Genomic DNA, 26,067 nt, shown 5'->3' on the forward strand with positions numbered 1-26,067 from the left:
GGGTCCCCGAGCCGGCGGGCGCTCCTCCGCCGCGGGGCCGCGTCTCCCCGGTGCCGTGCGCCCTGCGCTCTGCGCCCTGCGCTCTGCGCTCTGCGCGCGGGGCCGCGGCGGGGCGGGGGCGGGGGCGGGGGCGGGGGCGGCGGCGCCAACTTCGGGCGCGGGCGGCGATGGGGACCGAGCGCCCGCGCGCCCCCCGCCGCCCCGCGCGCCCCGCCTGCCCGCGGGGGGCCCCCGCGCCGCCGCCGCCCCGCCGCCCCGCCGCCCGCGCGCCCTAGCCGGCTGCCGCGCTCCCGAGGCGCCCCTCGCCCGCCGCGGGAGGCCCGACCCCGCGCGGACCCGAGCCCGAGCCAGGCCCCGGCGGGGGCGAGGGGTGGGGTTTGCGGCGCGCGCCGGCCTCGGGGGAGCGAGTCCGGAGCCGCGCGCGGTCGTGCCGGGCCGGCCATGGGCTGGCGGGCGGAGGGCGCAGGGCCCCGCGGCTGCTCGCGCCCCTAGCCCGGCCGGCTCGGCCCCCGCTGCCCGCTGGCTGCGCCCCGACGGCGCCCGGAGCAGAGGAGCCGCGCGCGGTGCCGGGATGAGCGCGTCTGAGATGGGGACGCCGTGGCACCGCTGGTCCCGCGTGCTCATCGGCCTGGCCGCCCTGTTCTCCGAAGGTGAGCGCCGCCGCCCCCGCCGCCGCCGCCCCCGGCCCGGCACCAACTTTGCCGGGAGTGAGGGTGCGGGAGTGCGCGTGGCTGGGGTGGCCGGGACGGAGGCCGTGGGTGCCGCGTGCGCGTGTGCACGCGCGCGGGCGGCCGCTCTGCAGCAGGTGCCCCCCGGGAGGACTCGGCGGGGACGCCCGGGCGGACGAGGAAAGACCGGCCCGAGTTAGGGGAGGGGGCCCCGGAGAGCCCGGAAAGGCGAGGGAGGGGGGCGCGGGGAGGGCTGGGCCCCGGGTCAGGGGAGGAGGCTTGGGGGAGCCGGGAAGGGCCCCGGCGTGGGCATGTGCGCTCGGCTTTCCCCGCTGGCGCCGACCCGCGAGCAAATGATTCCAGCGCGCTCGTGTGCATGGGAATGTATTTGGGGTCGGGGAGGCAGCGCCCACGGGGCCCGGCTCTTGGCTCCCAGAGTGACCCGAGTGCCCCTAGGACAGGCCTGAGGGCTTTTGTGCGCGGGGTCTGCCTGGGTGCGGGTCGGCGCGGAGTTGCAGCCCCTCCACGGGTCACCCAAGTTGTCCCCGCAGAGCCGGGACCGAGCTGTGAGTAGAGGCGGATGGTGTCCATGTGACCCCCTCTCCACCCCCGCCGGCCCCCCAGCGGCCTCGGAAGCCCCGGACACTTAATTCTTTGAAATTATGTGATTCGCGCCGGGGGTTGTAGAAGGAACCAGCAATTCTTTCTCATTATTGATCAGGACTCTTCATTTGTGTGCAGTTCCCTGCGGGCGCCTCCTTTCCTCCAGGGAAATCCATTAGGAAAGTGGATGTTCCTGCAAGTCTGCAGTGTGTACCCCCAAATCCCTGTAAACGGATTTTTCTGCTAAGGTTTTCCAGATGAGACCCCTCTCAGAAACTTCAAAGCCACTGATCATGTGCAGAGTCTTTTAATTACAGAAATCTCCTTCTGTGAGCTTTATCAGAATCAGGGAGGTTTTGATACTGGAAGAAGACGGGCCACTTCCTGGGGTCTGAGCTGCTGTGGCTTGAGGGAGAGGAAGCCTGCTCAGCCTGCCAGCTGTCTTCTGAGTGCTGTTGCAGGGGGTTCACTGCTCCTAATGAGGAATTGGTGCAATCCTGAGGACCAGAGCCTCCAGGATTTAGGATGTGCACAAGACACCAAAGAAAAGGTTGATGAATTCAGTGAATCCAACCCAGGCAGATGTTAGGTTAAAAACAAAACAAAACAAAACAAAACCCTAATCCAAGGCAACAGCAGCCCAGCAGACTTGCCTATGGCTGCAAGGCATGGTTTTTATTGGTTGTCGCTTGATTTTCTAATAGGAATAGGCTTCTCTGTTTTTATGCTGCAATAACAAGGCTTTATTAAGGAGGGTACAGAATAGCTTGGTAAATAGGACGTAACTATCGTGTCTCTCTGGGTACGTCCATAGTTTTGTTACTGATTTCTTTACTAGACTGAGTAGTGCCGAAGAAAAACAGTTATTACCTCTGATGCCTTTGAACTTTTTCAAGTGGAAACCTGAAAATGTCCTTAAAACAGGGGCCTCTGTGATGTGTGTGTCTGGGGGGGGGGGTGGCGGCGGCGGGGGGGGGGGAGGGGGCTCTGCTCATGGAATAATGCTACCAGCCCAGCATGTGACCTATTTTGTGTTGAATGGAGAGACCTTACCTCAGCCACACTGTTCAGAAGTGAGTCAGTTTTGTGTGGATTTTCAGAGTGAGCGTGGTGCTGAGCCCAGGGTCGGTTGTCCAGTGATTTTTCACACTATACCCAAGAATAAGAAAAAGTTTGACCCTTCTGATTAATGCCTTTGTGCTGTATACAACTTTCTGGTGATTTCTAAATGCAGGGATGGTTTGCTGTGGTTCCCGTGTGTTCGCATCACTTTTCCTCCTAAGATTCTCTGACCACCTGAAAGTGTTAAACCAGCTGGAAATCAAATATGGATTATATTTATTTAAATTTTAAAATATGGACTATATTTAAACGGATTTTAATTGGAAGCCAACATACACACACACACACACACACACACACACACAGAGGCATGCATGCATGTAATCCAAAGTGCACAGTTGGTCTGGGGCTGATAGAAGAATGGAGATTGTGTCCAAATACTAAATGTCTCCTTCAGCATGTCATTGTTTTTACTGTATTGCTTTCATTCCTTCCAAACATGAACCCTTGAATGAACAGATATGCACATTTTAATGCGGACTGATTTCCTTGAACCTCACATATATTTACATTTCACAAGCAGGAAGTCATTGGTCACAGAGCGAACCCACTCTTCTATAGATCTTTTGAAAAACCAAAAGAAAGCTTCATTGCTTGTACTTCTGTCCCCAGGGACCTAGAGACCATATTATGAAATCAACAAGTTCCCAGCAATGCTGACCTATGGTCCCAGCCTCTTCTGGAGAATGGGCTTATGTCCAGTTGCCAGACAGCTTGTGTCTTATGTGTAGGGTCCGATCTTCTTGGGAACTTGATGGAAGTTCATTCTGGGGCAGGGGCCAGGCAGGAGTATGTCAGGTAAGGGCTGATAAGACAAATGAATCTGAACACAGGACGCGGGCAGAGAGCAGGCGGTTCTCATGCACAAGATCAAGGTGGCCACACTTAGGCTGCTTGTCTGGACTTTCACCTGCATCCTGCAGAGTTACTTTGTTCTCCTGCAAATGCCGGTGAGGAGAAGACCATCAGAGCACTGGGGCTGGACCTGTCTCAGGGCTGTGCTGGCCCAGGAGCATCCTGGGCAGTGGCCTTCTTGGTGTGTCTTCCTGCACAGTGTGTTTCTGTATGTAAAGCTTCCATCTTAGGTCAGAAGAGAAGCATCAGGCGGCAGAGTGCCTCCTCTTGGCGGATATGTCCAGGAGAAGTCCAGTACAGCCCTGGACTCGAAGGAGCTTTGGTTTACGGTGATGCCTTGTCTGGGCTTTCAGGGGAGGAGCTATCTAGGAGGGAGCCCGTTGGTGTGGGTGAGAGAGACAGAGACAGAGACTGAGACAGACTTTTTTGGTTACATTTAAACAATGTCATAATTAAAGGGCCATGGGAACAGGGAGATCATTAACTTTCATTTTTTTTCTGAATAAAGTTGAATAAGAAATATGATTTCATAAATTTTATATGCACATAGGAAGGTAGAATTCCAAGTATGAGAATCTGTTTAATTTGGTTCCATTCTGGAAGCCAAGAAAAAAATGAAAAACAAAACAAAACTCCAAAAATACACTATTGCAGAAGCTTATACTACTACCTTCTATTTTTGTCTCGTCTATCCATTTATCTACTCGTCCAATCATTATCCATCCATCCATCCTTTTATTCATCAATCTGTTCTATCCATCCATCCACCCATCTCATTCATCCACCCAGCCCCTATCCATCCATCCTTCCATCCACTCTTCTTTCCATCCATCCATCCACAAATTACCACAGACATGGTGGCTTAAAACAACAAATTTATTCTCTCACAATTCTGGAGGCCAGAAGTCCAAAATCAGTAGCAATGGGCCAAAATCGAGGTGTCAGCAGAAGGCTTCAGGGGAGAGTTGTGTCTCACCTCTTTCAGCTTCTGGAGGCTGGCTGCCTGCACCTTGCCCCTCGGCAGCATCACTACAGTCGTGCAGGCCAGTGGCTTCCCGCCTCTCTTCTCTGTCCTCACATCATCTTCTGCTCTCTGTGTTTGAGTGTGAAGTCTCCCACCACCTCCTTTTAGAAGCATACCCTTGCATTGAGGGGCCACCAGAACAATCCACAACGTCATCTCCCACCTTACTCAATCTTATCTGCAAAGATCCTCCCCCCCCCCACTAAGGGGACATTCAGAGGTTCAAGGGATTTGGACATGGATATCTTTCATGTGTTCATTTTCCAACCTTTTATGGGAGTGACATCCTACAACTATATTCTATCTCCTGTTCTAAATTTCAAGTTCTTCTGGGGGCCACCCTGTGTATTTTTCTCTCTGGCTTCAATTTCTCTTCGGTACATAGTATGCTTCTTTGGACCTTGCAGGGGTTCAATCAGTTTTCAAGTATGGTTAACACTGTGGAAACCTGCTGAAAGAACCTTAGCCTGATGGTAAAATTATTTGATGCTGTTTTTCCTGCCAGTTATTCAGAGTGCTGCAGGAAATGCTTTGGCCAATCATCATAACAGCTAATTTCTTGAGTAATTAGTGTATGCCAGCCACTGTGCTGAGTGATTTATGAAAAATGATTTTTGGGGAGAATTTTCACATAAACCTCACTGGGTGGAATTTGCTATTAACCCCATCTTACGGATGCAGAAAGTAAGGCTCAGAGCATAAGTAACAACCAGAAAGTGGCAGAGTCTGAATTCTGATTAGCCCATCCTATTAGCCTGCCTCCATTCTGCTTGTGGTTTTTGTGATCACTAAAAACTAATCCGTTCGTGTGAGGAGCCACACATGTGGATGATTGAGTACTGAGAGGCTTCCGTTTGAGTTTTGGCTCAGAGCCTAGTGTATGGTTGGCGCTCAACACGACACACAAGGGTTGAGGCACCGACCTCCACCCTGCAGAGTAAAAATCCATTTATAACCTTGACTCCCCCAAACATCACTGCTCATAGCCCACCATTGACTGGGAGCCTTACTGATAATGCCCACAGTCGATGAGCACGTATTGTGCATGTTATATGTATTACTCTATTCTTATAATAAAGTCAGATAGAGAAAATAAAATATTACTCAGGAAACCATAAGAAGATACATTTTCAGGACAAGACTGTGTTTATCGAGAAAGATCCACATACAAGTTCAAACCCGTGTTTGACAAATTTAATTTCTTCCACCATTATTTTCTGGCAGTGGTCAGGAACGGGACCTGAAAGGGACTACAGTGGAGATTCTAAAAAAATGCCTTATTTTAAAATTTTTTAAATTTACTTTTATTACTTATTATTGCTTTTTATCTACTGATTAGTTTATAATTTATTATTACTTTTATTTACTTTTTATTTTATTTTTAAATACTTATCATTGAAGCGTAGTTGACGTACCGCATTCTGTTAGTTTCGGACACACAGCGTGGTGCTTGGCGCTCACCGTGATCACTGCTGTCACTGCCTGTCACCGCCTCCCACCAGACAGCATTGTTCTGGTCCCATTGACTATCTTCCCCACGCTGTACTCTTCATCCCTGTGACATACTTATTTTATACCTGGAAGTTTGAACCTCTTAATCTCTTAATCCCTTAATCTCTTAAAATACAGATTTTAATTCCCAGACTGTCAGAAAGGGCAAGGGCAGTGATCTGATGTTGTGGAGTGTTAACTAGCATTCTAACACACCCTGGGGCGGGGGGGCGGGGGGAGGACTGATGTGTGGCCCCCAGGCCTGGGCATAGGGGTGGCCCTTTGGAGAAATTATGAAGAATGAGAAATAAGCATGTGAAATGAAGGCAAAAATATTTTTTGCTCTCAAAAGGAGAATGATGGGTCCGGTGGATGTGTGCACTAGTGAGTTTGGCTCTGATGCCAGACCGTGAGCAGGAGTGAGCTGCAGAGTCTCCTGGGGGTGCCAGCACAGGAAGGGGGTGGTCACTGGGGTCTGCCCTGCACTTGTCCGGGAGTGAGACTAAAGGCTCAGAATATACATCTATCATTTTTGTCATTTATTCAAGAAACACCTGCTTCTAGGAAGGAATGAGGGGAGCATCCAGCAGCCTGTGGCCGAGTCTTCTTCACCTCTGCTATCAGACGTTGGTTATTTACTTATTTATACACACACACATACATACATACATACATACATACATACGCTGGTTTTAAGGGTTATTTTTGTACAGAAATACCGCCCAAGACTTCCTGCCGCTTCCAGAGACTGTGTAAGACTCTGCAAAGGTAGAAGATCCTTGAACTTAAAAGTAAACAAGCTGCTGACATCCATTGGAAAAGAGACTCAAGTGTGTATTGTCAGAGCAGATAGAACAACAGGAGCCAAGGTACAAAATGGATTTGAAAGAGCAGAAAGGATATGAACGTCCGTCTCTTTGAAAGGAAGCGTGGAAGGAGATTTGGGTACACACCTGAAAAGATAGGCCGACACTGAGCTTTTAGCTCCTACTGCCATTATGTTCTTTTGTGCATGTGAGACACGGTAAGTTCTCATGTTTATGAGGCACCACGGAGCAGGCTTACTAAGTTAAGAGGAGGCCAGTCAGGTTTCATCAGCGTCCTTGCGTGGGTTTATGTTCCTCGTGGGGAAAGCCGTCCTGCCAGGTGGAGGATGCGGTAGCCAGCAAGGTATTTGACACACTCTTTTAAGACCATGTGGCAGTGAGTGATTTTGACTTGATCTCGCCGGTCCCCCCACCTGCTCCCATTCCCTGTTCCCCGGGTGCCTCTCTTCCGGCAGGTGACACAGGGCGGCCACCGCTTCTCGCTGCAGCAGAAGGCAGGCAGCAGAAGAGCCACATGCCTGACTTTTGGCCCCGAGAGCCAATGTCCAGCAACAAAAGGCCAAAAATTTGGGAGAACAGATACTGACAGGCACGTTTGCTTGCCCCCCCCTTCCTTACCGTGGTAAATATTTTTCGTGGGGAGCAAGGGGAGGGAAATGTACAGCGAGCTTAGATGCTTCAATGCTTCTGAGATGCTCAGTCACTTTACTTCAGTGGTAGAGGAGACCATGATATTTTCCCAGATGTGCTGGAGAGTCCCCAAGGAGGAGCACCTGCCCTGAATCTTGCGGGGAGATGCTGAGGAAATGCCTGTGCATGAAGACCAGGCAGGGTGCTCCTGAGAAGTTCTGGGAGCCACAGAATGTTTTCCTGATCAGTCGGGGCGTGGTGCAGATGTGGCTGTGTGGGTGGGGAGGTGGCACAGGTGACCTCCGGAGGCCCTGAGGTCAAGACGATGGAGATGTAGCCACGGTCCTCATGGAATGACTCCAGGAGACCAGATGCCATGTGGACACACGACGAAGTCTTTAGCAGAAATGAACCCTTCTGGTGGCTATGGCCACTTTGACCCTCCCAGACCTTAGACATGATCCCTAGAACCATGGGGCTTGGTGGATCTGGGCGCTCCCTGGTGGCAGATGGCGGGGGAGGGAGGTCAGCCTTGAGCACAGCCTGTGGGGTCCAGTCCCAGGGCTCCGAGCCAGTCCTTCCTGGGTGAGTGTCTGCACCTCAGGCTGGCTGGGAAAGCGAGCAGAATACTGGTGCCTGCCGGAGACAGGCAGGTGCACAGTACTGCTGTCCCGACATGGGGGCCATCTGACAGATGGGGTGGGTGGCAGGTGTGCAGCACACTGACCCCAGGGCCACCGCAGATGCCAGCCGGGGAAGTGCAGCAGTCGGGAGCTCGGGAGCAACGTTGTAGGAGGAGGCTTGGGTGCCTGGGAAGACAAGCTTAACATGGGGTGGCGGGATGGATGGGTATTTTAAGGATTTTTGTCTGTGAGAACACAGTCTTTTTCCTAAGTGCCTTTTCTGAGAACTGTTTCTTAGATCACAGTACAGGGCGGGGGAATGGGTGGGGGGAAGCTGTGTTTATCCTGAGAAGTGGTTTGCACTTTCTCCTGTGAACACCGTGAATTTTCTAAGTGAATTTCTAAGTGTCTGTCTTTGCTGTAGCTCCTAGGACTGTCTGAGCCAGATTTGCTCTGTGTATGTGTAGGAACTTAAGACAGGCCTCTTTGCATCAGCTCTGTCCTTGGCTTTCTCTTCTTTTCCTGCTCCCGTCTGCCTCCGTGCCTGCGTATTCTATCCCACAGCATTGCTTTTTTGAAAGTTACTTCAGATTAATTTTGAGATGAGGGAGAGGTAAAAATAGTCTCACCATCCAAGGACAACTGTTTTCCATTTTGATGTGTCTCATTCTCACTGTTTTCTGTGGATTTTTAATTTTTAAAAAAATTTCTATTTATTTTTAAAGATTTTATTTATTTCAGAGAGAGAGAGAGAGAGAGAGAGAGAAAGCGCAAGCACTGCAGGGGGGAAGGGAGAGGGAAAAGCAGACTCCCTGCTGAGCAGGGAGCCCGATACAGGACTTGATTCCAGGACCCTGATACCATGACCTGAGCTGAAGGCAGACGCTCAACCACTGAGCTACCCAGGCACCCTTCTGTGGATTTTTAAAATCATGTGTTCATACTGTGGATGGTACACATAATTTGGGTTTTGGACTTTTTGAATTCTTATTTTTTTGTTGTTCTAATGTTTATATAATACATTCTCATATTTTAAAAACCTACCACAAATGTATTTTTAATGTCTGTATCATAGGTCATAGGTTGAAGGTTTTAGCTCTTGTTGGACATTTCCATAATTTCTAGTTTTCCGCTATTATAAGGAAATCATTACCTTTGTGCATAGTTTGCTTTGAGTTACTTTCTTGGATAGATTCACAGTCATTTCATTACTGGGCCAGAGAGTATGGGTAGACCTTTTGTTGCCATGCTCTATCCCAGAAGGGCTGTGCCTTTTCACATAGGTGTGAGCAACATGCGAGAGCATTGGTTTCTTTGAACATTGATGGTCTTCATGATGGCGGGTGGCGGTGTCCCTGGTACCCCACAACCTTTGCTGAGCACCTCAGTGTCCCTGGACACTATTCTCAATGTGTCATGGAGAAAGTCACTGCTCTTTGAGGCTGTGACTCCTAATGCCCCAAGCTCTGTGTTTTCCCCCAAAGTGTGGTCTAGTGCCCAGAGGGGCTTTGCCTCATGGAGGCTGAGGGGTTGGAGGGAGTGAAATGACAAAGTCCATGGCCACAGTAGGAGATCCAGGAGTGTTTATGGCAGGCACTCCCTGGGCTGCAAGTGAGGAGCCCCTCAGTCAGCAGGTGATGTGAGATGGAGAGACCATGGCTTTAGGCCTGGGGGGTTAAAGAAAGATGTGTTTAAGAATGGGGCTGAGAGGATGCTATTATTTGGTGGGAAAGAGACGGTCCCTCCTAGGACATGCTGTTTGGGAATCCCCATGACTGAAGGGCATCAGAGCAACAGGTAGATGTTCTAGTTTGCAATTTGTGGTTCTGTGATGGGATGGCATTTGAGAGACCCCCTGCTGCCCACATCATTAAATATTCCAGTTCAGCCTGCACTCTGCCTAGTTCCGAGTTTGTATGTCCAACAGGGAATGCCATGGTTCTGGGCACAGAGGGCCGCGGTTTATCTAACAGTGAGATGGGTTCTGAGGGCGCAGAAATGGGTACGAAATCCACTCTGGCCTCACGAGAAGACAGTGCAGTGTGGGAAATGGTCATAACTGTCTCTGACGAGCCGTGTGATCCAGGGCTGGGAACGTTCTTGGATGAGATGGAGGGAGGGAGGATGGCATCCTCCATCTCCCCTGAAGAACTCTTTGGAAATCTCTTTCCTATGCACTGGGCTCGTTTGGTGCTGGCCAGGATTCCTGGTCGCTGACAGTGGGTCCGCCCTGTGCAGAGCGGTTTGCTGGGCCATGTGTGCCCACCCGCTGAGCGCGTGGGGCCTCAGCCTGCCCGGGGCACTGGCGCAGCTGCCAGGACCTCCCACCCACAGTCTTCTCCCACGCCGGCCCTCTCTTCCGTACTGTGATGACCTCGGGGCGATGTGCCCAGCACCTGCCTTTGCCCCTGCCCTCCTTCTGGCACCCGGGGTCCCAGGGGCTGCGTGCTGCCACTTCCCCAGGGCTACCCGCTAAATAAGCAGACACCTGGCCCTGAGCCCGCCCTGGAACTCTGCACCCAGAGATGCCTGCCCGTCTGCTTAATAGGACTTGAGTCTCTTCAGCGCAGGAACACATGTCAGGAGGGATCTGGAATCGGTGAATATTCCAGTCTTTGGTATCCAGAGAGATTCTCATCGTGTTAAAATTGATGTGTGACACTATTGACATTGCAGAAGTCATGTTGGAGCATCTCACCTTTGTTATTTTTGTCTTCCCAGGAGGACCCCTCCTGGGCGTTTCTGACATTCCTTGCCATGGTGTTGGTGAGGAAGTGCTCAACTAAAGACTCATTTGATTTTGGTTTTTCTAGGCAATCCCTCTGCCTTCTAGGATTTGCAAGTATTCCTCGTGTTCCTTGGACCAGGAGGCCCACAAGAGGAGGAACATTCTGTTTTATCATCCCAAAGGCCTCTAGATTACTGTCCTCAGGCAGCATTTAACAGATGCTGTGAAGGAAGAAGTCAAAGCAGGCCTTCAGCTGGGATACAGAGCAAAGTGTAATACCTACTGTCTCCAGGAAGCTATGGATTCAGTGGAAATGCTCCACCTGAGTTTTTTTGTTTAAAGAAACACTTTGTAGAGATGCCTGAGTGGCTCAGTGGTTGAGCTTCTGCCTCTGGCTCAGGGCATGATCCCAGAGTTCTGGCATTCAGTCCCACATCCAGCTCCCCGCAGGGAGCCTGCTTCTCCCACTGCCTGTATCTCTGCCTCTCTCTGTGTGTCTCTCATGAATAAATAAATAAAATCTTTTAAAAAAGAAAAAGAAATACTTTGTAGTGATAAATAATTGGGCATATTTTGGTTGCAGGCACGAAACAAAAATGTGAGGTGGCCTAAGGGGTACATTAGTGAGGACAGGGTAGCTCAAGTGCAGTAATGAGCAAGATTCCGTGTCTCAGTGGCTTAATCTGGGAAATATTTCTTATCCACTGCGAGTCTAATTGACCTACTTTCATCTTGTTGTTAGGCCTTTTGGAGCACCCGGTCCCCAAGGTTGTCGCAGTAGGGGGAGAGAGGGCTAGGATATCATGTGGGATTCACTTAAAGTCCAGGGTTGGAACTGCCTTCACTACTTACGCTGACATCCCATCGACCAGCATTTAGAAACAGCCTCGATCTAACTGCAGGGAGGACTGGACAATGTAAAGCAGCACATACACATTTGGTAAACCCTCACAGTCTTTGCCAGGAGGGAGAAGGAAACATGTTGGTTCATGCACCTGAAATTCTATGGGCAGATGGCATCAGGCAAGGCTTGATCCAGGTGCTTAGGTAATGCCAAAAGGACCTAGAGTCTCTCTGCTCCTCTTTATCTGTATTTTTTTAAAAAAGAGATTTTATTTATTTATTCATGAGAGACAGAGAGAGAGAGAGGCAGAGACATAGGCAGAGGGAGAAGGAGGCTCCATGCAGGGAGCCTGATGCAGGACTCGATCCCAGGACCCCAGGATCATGACCTGAGCCAAAGGCAGATACTCAACCACTGAGCCACCCATGTGTCCCCTCTTTAACTGTATTGCTTCTATAATTAGAGACACTGACCCTCACTTAGGCAAGATGTTTCCCAGCTCAGAATTATATCTCCTTTCTTGAGATTCACTGAAAAGAAAGCATTCCTGATAATAGTTCCATCAAAGTTCTGGACCTGCTCTGGATGGGCCACATTGCTCCATGAGCTTCCCTGAACCAGTGGCTGTGCCCAGGAGGACAAGGCTGGGTCCCATAAGCATGTGCCCCATGCTTCAGGATGAAGCTGTGAGCTCCCCCTTTGGAGCCTGGAGAGGGAATCCACCCAGATCACCTGTTTGGAAAAGAAGAGAGCATGACGCAGACCATTCAGAATACTATGACCCAAAAGGGGTCATGGATGCTGGTCGTTCGCCGTAAGAGCAATATTCCACTCTTAGAGTTGTGGTAATTTTAAACCTGTTACGAAAATGTTCACGTGTTCTCCAATATTTAACCTTGAAGGGAATTTTGTATTCCTGCTCAGGTGACAACTCTCAGTATAGAATTGTACCCTCTCAGAGAAGTGATTCTATCCTTCTAGTGTTTAAATGTAATGTACGCTTTTGTCTCCAACGGTTGTAATTTTTCAGAGTCCTTAATTAGATGTAAAATCTATGCACAATGGAAATTACTGCTGTGGTTAAATATTTGCATTATGTGCTGTTAAAAGCAAGCATCAAAACACGCAATTGCTTGTTTTACAAGCATTCAATATTTTGAAATGTGAGGTCCCTGAAAGCCCTGGGAATTCTTTTGGAAGGGAGAGAGAACTGCTCAGATCATGTGATTTACATTTTTGGGAGAGGCATGTCCGCATGGGGAGGGGAATGGTGGTTTTGATGCCCAGCCATGTAAAGTGCAGAGACCCCATCTCAGCCGGGTCCCTGTCCCACCAAGTGAGCCTTCTGCTCAATTTCTGGGGCTCCAGTTTCACGTTAGGGAGTCACAGAGTACAAATAAGTGTAACCTGAAAATGATGCAGAGAAACGATTTCCAAGGCGCTCTGGATTATAGATTAATATTTTACATTTTGGGTTCTAAGGTGTATTTGGGTCAAATGTCTCATTTATACTCTTTTACAGTGATTTTCCCAGGAATTGTTTTGGATGCAGTAAAGAGACTTTTGATAAAGGACATTATTACTGTTCTTTTACAATTTAAACCTAAAAGCAGGCCTCGTGAATCTAAAGGATGAAAAACAAAGAGCTAGGGCACATTATGCCTTCAACAGGTAGAGAAGATGACTGGCCACCCCTTTCTTTGTGTGCTTTTGGTCAGGGGGGTGGCTTTTGGTGGACGGGTGTCAGGTAGTACACCTGTGGCCTGCCAAGATGTCTCACACGGCTGCCACGACAGATGTGTCGGTATTTTGAAATCAGGAGACTTTCATAGATGTGTGGATCTTCCTGCTTCCATCAGTGGATAAGCAGCACTGGTATTTCTGCGTGGTGACAGGTGGCTCCAGCTAAGCAAGCAGCGGCTACAGCCACCAGACGGTGGGGCCCACTCCTGTACCGTTGTTGAGGGCTGGAACTGCCGTGTCATGGAGCAGAGAACCACGTGTCCGTGCCATGTGTCCATCCGATGGGGAGATGAAATGCGGAGTGCAGTGTCCATGTCCCTTGAGTGTGATGACATTCCCTCATTTATGGGATCTCCCTGCGCCCTGGCAGCAGGGGGAGTGTGTACAGGTCCTCCTGTGTGAGAGTTACCTTGGATTTCAGGAATTGCTTGGTTTTACGTGATGTGTTGTTTTTTTATGTTGCTTGTTGGAGTGATGACCCAGAAATGGGATGTGCGTGTGGAGGAGTGTGAGACAGAGGCCTCCTGAGATGAGATGAATTTACTGGGGGCGTTGGAGAGGTCACGAGTTTACAGATCCTTTGACTTCTATGTGCATTCACTCTTAAATGTAAATAAAAGTGTTTGAGTATAGTCGACACACACGATGCTCTGTTTAAAGTGTAGTATTCATGGGGCGCCTGGGTGGCTCAGTGGTTGAGCGTCTGCCTTTGACTCAGGTCATGATCCCAGGGTCCTGGGATCAAGTCCCGCATCAGGCTCCTCATAGGGAGCCTGCTTCTCCCTCTGCCTATGTCTCTGTCTCTTTCTCTGTGTCTCTCATGAATAAAGAAAATCCAAAAAATAAAAAAGAAAGGTGTACTATTCACTCCTCAATTTGATCTCTCTAGATTTATGGTTTAGAGACATCTTTGTCTATTTGCATCTGGTGCTTGCTCTCTCTCACCTTTGATTTCGCGAGAGAATGGACTCCTTCATCTACTCTCTCACTGTGATTGCCTCAGGTGTTCAAACCTCCACGGTCCCATAAGTACAACTAGACAATTAATTCTTCTTTCAAGACAGCTAAACACTCCCACCCCATAGCTCATTAAGAGGTGCGTTTACAAGAAGGGAATTGCTTTTTGTTAAAAAAAAAAAATTATGAGAATGGGATGCAATGATGTTGTTCGGCTTGTGCGACAATCATCACTACAGTAATGCCAACTTGAAGACATTTCTGAATGCTGAGAATCTTACGGTCTGAAGAAGCTAAGAAGTCTACGTTCGGTGTGTACCTACATATATTTTTGGTGTAAGAAGGTTTAGTGAGATAATGGGCACATTATTTTCAAGATTGGACTCTATTACATTAGGATACAATGTAATAGTACCCTCTCTCAGAGAGGCCTGGAACGGAAATCCGGATTCAGGAGAAAGAAGAACAATGGTGCATTTCTGATTGTTAATGGAGACTTTTTCATGGAGTTTATAAATGGATGGCAGTGGGTGTCAAGTCATTCTGTTATTTATATTCCAATGGATATATTTAAGAGAATGATGTAGCAGTTTAATTTTAAATGTCAAGATTTACAATACACTAGAAACTTTATCCTTAGCAACTGTTGAAAGTCTGATGAGAGACAATAGGTATCAATTTTCAAATGTGCGGGTGGGTACATGGTTTTAAAAGGTTTCTCTTAGGAATTTCAGGAGAAAGGCTCTTGGGAGAGCCTTGTCTTTAGAACTGGACTCTCAGGCTGGGCTCCACATGCAAGTCAACTGTCCACATCTTGCTGCCCAAGCTACCTGTAGACCAGGGGCATCAGAGTAGCCAGAGATCAGACTGGGGTCAGACTGGGTGCCGGCAGTTTCGAAAGGGCCCCCAGGTGATGCTGATGTGAAGTCAAGACTGAGCGCCATGAGGCAAAGCCATCAAGGAAAGGCGTCTGTATGTGTGGGCAAGAGGTACAGCGATGATTCTGAATCTGAGCTGCACATTAGAATCATGTGGGAAGGTATTTTTGGAGAGTTATGTGTGTTGTGTTAATTGAGGTAAATTTGCATAGAATACGATTCACCTTTTTACAATACGGTTCTATGAATTTTGGCAAACGCATATAGTCTTGTAATCATCAGGATGCAGAACATTTCCATCACCCTCAAAAGTTTCCTTTTATCCTTCATAGCTGGCCCCTCCTGCCCTCATCTCCTGGCAGCCACTGATCTATAGTTGTGCTTCTTCCAGAATGTTACATAAGTGGTGTCATACACCATTTTGAGTTCGGCTTCCTTCACTCAGCGTGATGCATTTGATATTCTTCCAGGTTGTGGGATATTTCAGGAGGTCCCTTTCCGTCGTGACTGAGGATACTACAGTATGGCAGACCAGAGTTTGTTTTTCCCTTTGCCGGGCGAAAGACACCAAAGTTGCTAATAGTTTTGGCTGTTATGAACAAATCCGCTCTAAGTATCTGTGTACATGTTTTGGTGTGAATATATGTTTCCATTTCTTTGTAGATGAATACCTGGGGATGAGATGGCTGGGTTATATGCTGAGCGCACGTCTGACATAGAAGAAGCTCTCAAACTGTTTTGCAGGATGGTTGAACCATTTGGCATCTGTGCCAGTGATGTGTAATGTTCCAGCTGTTCCACACCCTTGCCAACACTTGGTATTTTCACGCTGTAATTTTATTCTAGTTATTCTAATATGTGTGTAATGATATCTTATGGTTGTTTTCATTTGCATTTCCCTCATTACTAATGATGCTGAACAAGTTTTAGTGGCTTATTTGCCATCTGTATATCTTTTTTGGTAATGTTTCTTTTCAAATCCTTTGCTGTTTTAAAATGGGCAGCAAATGTGGGTTGTCTTATTCTGTTTTGAAGATTATTTGTGTGGCTTGGATACACATCTCTTATCATGTAATGTGATTTGAAAATAGTTTTTCCTCAGTCTGCAGCATGCTGTTTCTTCCTTTCCACAGGTCTTCGGCAGGGCAAAAAAAATATTTTGATGAAGTCCAGTTTCTCTTTGTATTTTATGGAATGGCTTTTGTTCTTATAAATTGAAATATTTGTCAGGCAAAAAGGTCAGAAAGCATGTTCTTCTAGAAATGTAATCGGTTTGGGTTTTACATTGAGGTCTGTGACCCACTTTGCAGTCAGTTTTTGTGTGTCATGCCATGTATGGGTCCAGCGTCAATTTATTTGCTTATGAATGTCCTATTGTTCCAGATAATGTGTTGTCAAGACTGTTCTTTCTTAAATTGGCTTTCTGTTTTTCTGAAGATCATTTGACCGTAAGTGGAAGGCATATTCTCGACTCTCCGTTTTGTTCCCCTGGCCCATGTGTCTATTCCTCCACTGATACCACCCTGTTTTGATGACTGTTCTTTATAATGAATCATAAAGTCAGGTAATGTGAATCCTCCAATTCTCTTCCTTTTCAGAAATGTTTCAGCTGTTCTAATTTCTTTGATTTGCAATATACATTTTGGAACTAACTTGTCATTTTCTTTAAAAAAAAAAAGTCCTACTGGGACTTAATTTTAATTTTTTTTTAAGTTAAAGATTTTATTTATTTATTTGAGACAGAGAGTGAGGGAGAGGGAGAAGCAGGCTCCCTCCTGAGCAGGGAGCCTGATGCAGGACTCTATCACAGGACCCTGGGACCATGATCTGAGCAGAAAGCAGACACTTAGCCACCCAGGTGCCACTGGGATTTTGATTAGGATTGCACTGAATCAGCAGAAAATATACCTTTGTAATAATGAGAACTGCCATCTTAACAATAATGAACCCTCTGATCTATGAACATGGTGCATCTGTCAGTCTATTAAGATTTTCTTCGTTTTTTATCATCACTGTGCTATCATTGTTAGCATACAGATGCTACACGTAACTTTTAGATTTATACCAAAGTGTTTTATGTTTTTAGGGTGCTATTGTGAGTATTCTTTTTAAGATTTGAATATACAATCTTTATTACAATTATATGGGAACACAATCAGTTTTTGTATTTTGGCCTTGTATCCTAAACTCATTAGCTTTAGTAGCTGTTTTTTTGGGGTTTTTTGTTTTTTTTGTAGACTCTTGGGGATATTTTACATAGTCAGTTGTGCCATTTGTGAGTATAGTTTTATGGTTTCCTTTTCCATTTGTTGACCTTTTCCCTTTGTACTGGCCAGAACCCTGAGGATGATGCTAAGAGTGACGATAATTCCTATCCCTGCCCTGTTGCCAATCTTACACCATTAACTATGACATTGTAGGTTTCTTGTGGGTGCTTTTTATGAAAATGAGGAAATTCTGCTCTATTCTTCAGTGTTGAAAGGTTTTATCATAAACGGATACTGAACTTTGTCCAAACATTTATTGTGTCAATGCCACAATCACATGATTTTTCTTGGTTAGCCTCTTGACTTTGTAGATTATGTCAATTTTCAGATACTGAATCACCTGTATTCCTCGCACCAACCCAACTTGGTGATGGTACATTTCTTTTTATTGCTGTATTGGGTTTTCTAATATTTTGTTGATGGTTTGTGCATCTATGCTCTTTTCTAGTTTTATTTATTTTTTAATATATTGCCTTTGACTAGTTTTGGTATCAGAGTTATGCTGGTGTCATAGAATGAAGTGTGGAGTGTTCCCTCCCATTCTGTTTTCTGGTAGAGACCATAAATTCAATGTTAGCACTTCTTTACATGTTCAGTTTATATTGTCTGGCAAAATCACCCGAAGTTTTTTTTTTTTTTAGAAGCTTTTAAATTGCAAATTTTGTTTAAGAGTTTTAGGAATCTTCACATTATGTATTTTATATGGAGTGAGTTTTGGCAGTTTATGGTTTTTTGATGAGTTAATCCATTGTATCTAAATTGTCAGATATATGGAAATAATGTTCATATTATCGCTTTATCCACTTTTTCATGACTGTGAGATCTGTAGTGATGTACCTTATTTCATTCCTGCAATTAATGGTATTTTTTTTTTCTCTTTGTTCTTGGTCAGTTTGGGTAGAGGTTTATGAATTTTATGTGTCTTTTCAAAGAACCAGCTTTCACTTTTCATTTATTTTTTTCTTTTTCATTTTAATTGATTTTTACTCTGATTTTTATTATTTTGTTTTGTGGCTTTAGTGGCTTTAATTTTTTCCTTTTTTAAAAATCTAGTTACTTCACATGGAAGCTTAGATCATTTTTTGAGACATTTCTTCTTTTTCTGATAAAAAGCACCTAATGCTATACATTTTCCTCTAGGCACTGTTTTAGCTCTGTCCCTCAAACTTTTATAGTATACTTTTATTTTCATGTAATTTACAGTTGTTTCTCCTAATTTCTCTTAATTTCTTTTGTAACTTCCTTTTTGACCCATACATTAGATATTTGTTGTTTACTTTTGAAGTATTTGAGGATTTTCCAGATGTCTTTCTGATACTGATTTCTAAGGGTTTTTTCCTTAAGAATTTATTTATTTGAGAGAGAAAGAGAGAGAGCAGAGTGAGAGAGAGCACAAGCAGGGGAAGCAGCAGAGGGAGAGGGAGAGGAGGGGAAGCAGGCTCCCTGCTGAGCAGAGAGGCTTGATCCTGGGATCATGACCTGAGCTGAAGGCAGATGCTAACCGACTGAGCCACCAGGTGCCCTTGATTTCTAGTTTAATCCCAGTTTGGTCAGAGAATACATATTGTAAGATATCAGTTCATTTATATTTATATGCATATAAATATATGCATTTTGTATATATTTATAAAATATATTTATATTTTATTTTTTATGTTCCAAAGTAAACTCTATTCTGCTAGCTGCTCCTTGAGTTCTTGAAAGGAATATTATATTGTTTCTGTTGGGTGGAGTGCCCTATAGCTATCAATTAGGTTACTTGGTTGATAGTGTTGTCCAAATATTCTATATTCTTACTAGTTTTCTTTTCCTTTCATAATTAAGAGAGGAGTGTTGACCTCTCCAAATATAAGTAGGGGTTTTTCTGTTTCTGTATTAGTTCTGGGAGTTTTTGCTTTAAGTATTTTTAAAGTTCCTTTGTTAAGTGCATACACATTTAGGATTATCACCTATATATCACCAATATATCCACCTATTTGTAGGTGAATTTGTCCCTTTACAAATATATAATACTTCTTCCTGCCACCTCATATTATGGCTTATTTGGAAGTCTGTTTTCCAGTTCATCTTAATATACATACTTCAGTTTTTTTGTTAATGTTTGCATGGTATATTTTCCCCATATGACTGGGGGTTGCTTTTATATCTACCACAGCAATCTATTGTTTTTAGTTGTTGTGTTTAGACAATTTGTATGTCATAAAATTATGTAATTTTGCATATATTTGGGTTAAAATCTGCCATCTCTTTAGTTTAGTTTAGTTAGGTTATTCTGTCTTTTTTTTGCGCTCCCTGACTTGCCTACTTTTTAGTTAATAGAATATTGTTTACAATTGTATTTTATCTTGACTGTTGGATTATTATTTATACTTAAAAAAAATCATGGCAGCAGCTGCCCGAGGGTTTTCAATACAGACCTCTACTTTATCACAATCTAATTTCCAAGCGACATTATACCACTTAACATGCAGTGTGAAAACCTTGCAACAGTAAATTTCCAATTTCTCTCTCTTACTCTTAGTTTTATGAAGGTCATTTATTTTTTATTTTTAGATATGGTATAAACCTATACTATATTGTTATTATTTTTGTATTATACAGTCAATTATCTTTTAGAGCAATTGAAAATAAGAAAAATTGGATTTTATATCTACTTTCATTTTAACCATTACAAGGAGTCTTCATTTCTTTGTGTAGATCCTCATCCCTGCCTGATATGTTCTTTCTGTCTGAAGATCTGCCTTTGCCCTCCCTAATCTCAGAAGTCTCGTGGCAATGTATTCCTCCTTAGCTTTTACTTTTCTGGGAAATTTTTATTTCTGAAAATATTTTATCTATTTAAAAATGCTGCTTTATTGTTGCCTGGCTTCTGTAGCTTCTGACAGAAAGCCCACCAGAATCCTCATCTTTGTTTTTCTGCATGTAATGTGTCTTTTTCTTTGGCTATCCTAAAGATTTTCTCTTTATTTTTCTTTTTAGGTTATTCAGAGGTGATGTGTCAATATGTGCTTTTGCTAATTTATTTATCCCATTTGAGATTCTTTGAGCTTCCTGGTCTGTGGTTTGATGTCTTTCATTATTTTTGGAAAATCGCCACTCATTTCTCCTTCCAGATATTCCTCTTCCTGTTTTTCACCCTCTCTTCCTCTTGGAATTCCAGTTCAGGCATGGCAGACTTCTGCCCCGTTCTGTGGTCCTGGATGCTCTGCTTATCTTTCTTTATTTTTTCCCTGTAGTGTGTCACTTTCAGTAAATTTTTTAAAGATTTTATTTATTTACTCATGAGAGACACACAAAGAGAGGCAGAGATATAGGCAGAGATATAGATAGAGGCAGGCTCCCTGTGGGGAGCCCAGTGTGGGACTCGATCCCAGGACCCCGGGGATCCTGAACCAAAGGCAGATGCTCAACCACTGAGCCACCCAGGCACCCTTCGGGTCTTGTCTTGTTGAAGAACATTTACTTCGTGACATTTATGTCCTAGTGAACTATTTTATGTATCTCCTAGGGTCTAACCTGGAAGACAGAAAGCATATGAATCACTTTCCAGAAGGGGACTTTAGTACAAGAAATGAAGAGAGGCTGACAATTGATGCAGGGAAGGGATGGAGCCAGAGATTCCCTGCAGCAGGAGTCTGGCCATCTCCAGGTGAGGGGACGAAGGGAAGAGGTGGTACTCCCACAGTCTGGTTTCCTGGACAAGTGTTTGCTGCCAGGGATGCCAAGAAAAAAGATACAGCTGATTTTTAAGAAGCCCCTCCATACATAGCATATGGGGGTAGAAGCCCTGGGCCCTCTTCCTTTGCTAGTGGCTTTCTTTGCTCTCACTGAGTATAAGACCCACTGACCTGGGAACCTGGGATGCAGCCTGCAGAGGTCAGTGCACCTGTGGTGCAGAATAGGACGGGGACTGTTAAGAAATGCTCAGAGGCGGCAACTATCCATTTCCCAGAGATCTCTAGTGTAACCACGTAATTAGACAAAGCTTAATTCTCTTGCCTACTGCAGTAAGGAAAAGCACCTGTGGTGACTCTCAGTAGTATACCAGAAAAGGGAGGTCAGGAATGGATGTTTAGGATTTTGGGGTCTGAGCCCAGCTGATTGAGGATGAGCCGTTCGGTGTGGGCATCGGTACACATCAAAGTGAAGACAATGTGCATGCAGTTATTTTATGAGTGAGCTTTGCATCCAGGTGAGCCATCTGTTGTTCTGAAAGGGGGCTCTTTGCCCAGATGAGCAATATCTTGTTTACATAAATCAGTTTTCAGGAAATTTCCTGAAGCAAACAGTGAAGTTATTTATCATTTCAGTCTTAACTTCCTGAGTGGGAATTTCCTGGCGTAGAACGTGAAGTCATTTTGATATAGATGCTCTTAGTTTTGAGTCTCGTTGGTTAAACTTTGTGGCGACAGACAGGCTCAGTTCCTAGCGCACAGTTGACAGAAACTGACCTCATTCTATAACATGGATAACAGCTTCCCAATTCCAGGGTTGAGGATAAATGTGGACAGCCCCTCGTGCGCGTTGTCAGCACGTGATTAATAGGAAGCCGTTAGAATAACTTACCCTGGCATGCTTGGAGGAGGAACAGCTACCTCTGTGCCTATTTACAGACACCCAGGAGTCAGCTCTCTGAAGCACATTGATATCACCGCTTAAGAGCTCTGTAAGGAGGCTGCAGGATGACACTTTGGGTGATAGCTGTGTGCGCATGCGTGCCTAGGTGCATGCGTGTGTGCCTATGCACGTGTGTGTCGTTAACAGGTGGTGGTAGGCTGCTGTTCCTGAATCGCTGTGCCTGGTGTTTGACCCATGTCTATTTGCAGGCTGACTGTAGGAGGCGGATGAAGGGGGCCCTCTGTGACCTTATTTGTCTTGAGCATTTAAGGATGTTTCTCAGCCGAGCAAATAGGAGTGGATGCCTCCCTCTGCGAGCAAGTGCCTTGGAGCATCAGCTGTTGATGAGCTGGATGTGCAGTTCTGACGTGTGTACCAGAGATGGCTGGGATTGGGGAAAGAGCACAGACATCTCTGTGTTCTTCATCCCATCGTCATGTGGTTCTCTAGAGGTGTTTGTGTCTCAGCCGTGGCAAATATTCTTTATTCCATCTCAGCTCTGGAGTGATGGCATGAGTTTGTGTTCCTTTCCTGATGGGGATAGAAGGAGGTTGTTTCTTCATAAAGCTATGCCCCCTCCTGGAGTCAGGGTGGGATTAACTATCATCGTGGTGGGCGACAACTGTGTTTGCACATTCAGCTTCCATCCTGCATCTTTCTGTAGCGTCTTTGTTTCCTTCGGGGAACCATCCCCTTGTCCGTATCAATCCGTATAGTGAGTGTAGACTGAGCCCACCTCAATTCCAGAGGTGGGTACGTGGACCAGCAATCACTGCAGTCCATCCTCTTGGCTCGGTGACTGGGTCGAGGGTTGGTCCCTGATCCCATTCTAGTGAGAGAGAGGCAGGCTCATGACTTTTGGTGGAAACCACCAAAAAGATAAAATCACATTTTGTGGGGTGAATAGTAGTAAGAATGACGTGTGCTGGGGTAGCCACCTCACAGAACACAGGAATGCAGCCAACACAGAGACAGGGAGAAGGCAAGCATGGTAGCGTCATTTGAGGCTTGATCCAGCCATGCCTGAAACTGTAACCTTCACTGACATGAGCCAATAAAGCTTTTTTTTAAATCTGATTTTATCTACGTTTTTCTCATTCTCTGTTGAAAGAATACTGACTGATGTGCTTGTCAAAGGAGTAGAGTGATAGCCATGGAAATAGTCCTGAGAAGCAATAGCCAAGCACACAGCCCCCAGCTAGCATCTCCACTGAATCTCCAAACAAGCCTCTCAGCAGAGACCTCTTGCTGAGTTGGCACCTATAATGTCTTGGCTCTTCCTCTGGGCTTTGTTAGCATCACTGAAACACTGGAAGTCCTGTTGTAAAAGGTAGAATTTAGTGATGGGGATGTAAACAGCTGAGGTTAAATCAGCGAATAGCTCTATTTGAGATGGAATGAACACACTGCCTGCCCTTTAGTCGTTAGATTTCACACACAGCATCATGGAACCCACTTGGTTCATTTGCTTGTGCTCTTACTTATTCGTCTACTCTCTGGAGCTCCATGGTGGGCCACCTGAGGCCAGGGGCTGTGTGTTGGGTCCCTCAGGGCTGAGAACATAGCCTGAGAATGCCTTCACGCTCTCATAAATAATAGATGAAGGAGTGAGTGAATACGGCAATGTTGATTCATTTGGAAATCTCCAGGTCAGAGTTAACAAAATGGCAGCTGGCAGGTCGAACATCGCCTCTGGACATGTGTTTGATCGATAGAATCTTGCTGTTGTTTTCTTAATTGAATTGTCAGCATATCAAATCACAAGAATTAACATGAATTTGGATTTCCAGTGTCTCTTGAAGGTTGGCAGCCCTGGCAGGGCTGGAGTCCCTACAGGCCCTCCTCCATGGGGCCCAGTGCTCGCTGTGCCCCCTAAAGAGGCACGTGCCCTTCTGTTTGCCCACCGAGCCAGCCCCACACATTCTGCTGTCTGTCTCCCACTGAACTGCAGAGCCAGGCCACGCAGCTGGTAAGACGCCAGGGCCTCTCTTCTGAGCTGTGCCCGCTGGAGGCTATGTATTGTCTTTTAAACAGTTGTCCTATTTTGTATCTATGGGGCCTTTCTAAATAGGAGTCAGGACAGCACAGTTCATCACCTTACGTGTCTGTTATTACGTAGAAGATGAAGATGGGAGATGAGAAGCAGAAGAAATGCCCAGCGGAGCAACCCAGATTCTGACATGCGCTGGACACTTCCATCAAATAAATTAGTGCTTCTGGCACATACGCGTACACGTACATACACAAACCCTTTAAGATCTCATTGTTAATGATGTTAGATGTTTGCTTTCCTGGGAGATCCTTTGGGAAGGTAAGGTCAGATAGCTCTCCTGATGCTACCTCTGCTGTGAATCCATCCATCCATCTATTCATCCATCCATCCACCCACCCATCCTTTCATCTACCTACCCACCCATCCACCCATCCACCCACCCATCCATCTACCCAACTATCTACCCATCCATCTATCTATCCATCCATCCATACATACACTCACCTACCATCCATCCATCCATCCTTTCAGTATTTGGGAGCAGCTATAGTGTGCAGGGTACGGTTCCAAATAGGACAAGGGTGTCCACTTACATGGGGAATTGTAACAAAAGTTCTGATGGGAAGGCAGATAACAAAAAACTGATAAATGGAAGTGGTAAGTGCTAGGAAGGAGATACTACTGCATGTCCAGAGTGGGAGGTGGTATTTGGATGATGAGGAGGGAAGCCAGCCCAGTAGAGGAGGCATTTAAGTAGTTGACACCTGTTATGTGTGACCTGGGTCCCTAGTGTGATGGTATCGGGAGGTGGAGCCTTTGGGGGTGACAAGGGTCAGATGAGGTCATGAGGGCCGAGTCCACGTGCATGGGATCTGGAGGGCTTGCTTCCTCCCTGTGCTATCTGCCCAGTGGGGATACAGGGAGAAGATGGTGGTGGCAGCCAGGAAGCTGGGCCTTGCCATCACCTGACCACACCAGTGCCCCCTGACCCGCAGCCTCTGGAAGTGCAGGAAACAAATATATATTGTTTATAAGTCCCTGGGCTTATGTTATAGTGACCCAAACAATTGACCCTGAAGCACTTGTTAGGATTATGTGGGACCAGAACTTTCTAGGGTCCGAGTGAAGGCCCCGTGTGTGGAGAGCCTTGATGTTTGAAGCCGCGGTTCAGCAAATTCAGGCTTTGCGCTCCTTACAGTTGTGGTCACACCTGATCCATCACTTCTATCGTCAAAGCGCTAAAGCAGCCAGACAGTGTGTACACACAATGTCCCGGCCTCTCTTCCGATCAAACTTTATTTATAAACACTAACAATAGCATTTCATATGCTTTTCACATGTCATGAAATCTTATCCTTTTATTGTTGGGGCCATTTAAAGGAGTGAGGCCATATTCACTCTGGGCTGTAAGGGAAACCGGTGGCTGTCTAGATTTGGTCCGGGAGCCAGTTTTCTGACTTCTGCTGTGTGCAGGGCACTGGCATTGGGATGTAGCAGGTAAGGAGGGTGGTAGGCAGTGGGATCTGTAGGTAGGAAGCAGACCAAGCAGGGTAAATCAAGGGGAGGCCCCTGGCAGGTTTTAAAAAGCAGAGGAACTGATCCAATTTACATGTAAAAAATGCAATCATTTCATCAACCCTCAGTTCAGGGTGGAAAGCTTTTCTTTTGCAAATTCTATGAAATTCGTCCTCAAAAAAAGCCCCCTTTTCACCCACAAAGAGGAAAACAAGGGTTCTTTTCTGCTTTGGTCAAGTTGGGTCAGTGTGAGTTTCATTTCCAGGGCTTTGACTCTGCGTGGTTCACCTGCTTCTTCAGTCTGCTGGCGAGAGAGGCAGTTGGAGACCCAGCGGCCGAGATCCCCAACAAGATGCATGGTGCTTTGTTTGTTTTTTTGTTTTTAAGATTTTATTTATTTATCCATGAGAGACACAGAGAGGCAGAGGGAGAAGCAGGCTCCATGCAGGGAGCCCGACCCGGGACTCGATCCTGGGACTCGATCCTGGGACTCGATCCTGGGACTCGATCCTGGGACTCCAGGATCAGGCCCCAGGCTGAAGGCAGGCACTAAACCACTGAGCTACCCAGGGATCCCCTAGATGGTGCTTTGTGAGGGGCTCATGCTGGCTCCACAGAGAGCTGGGATTTCAGCAATTTTGTTCCTGACATTTCCTGCTGCTTTGGACGAGTCAGCTTAAGT

General features: G+C 46.2%; 1 protein-coding gene across 1 annotated transcript in view; it reads left to right on the plus strand.

Moving 5' to 3' along the window:
- The first annotated feature begins 281 nt into the window (after positions 1 to 281).
- TMEM132D (transmembrane protein 132D) overlaps positions 282 to 26,067 on the plus strand; it is a 583,143-nt gene continuing 557,357 nt past the window's right edge. The window contains exon 1 of the mRNA XM_072722657.1: positions 282 to 650. Within this exon, the coding sequence (XP_072578758.1) occupies positions 572 to 650 (79 nt within the window). The 5' untranslated portion in view covers positions 282 to 571. The remainder of the gene's footprint in view (positions 651 to 26,067) is intronic.

Source organism: Vulpes vulpes, chromosome 10 (assembly GCF_048418805.1).
Source record: "Vulpes vulpes isolate BD-2025 chromosome 10, VulVul3, whole genome shotgun sequence".
Classification (NCBI taxonomy): Eukaryota; Metazoa; Chordata; class Mammalia; order Carnivora; family Canidae; genus Vulpes; species Vulpes vulpes.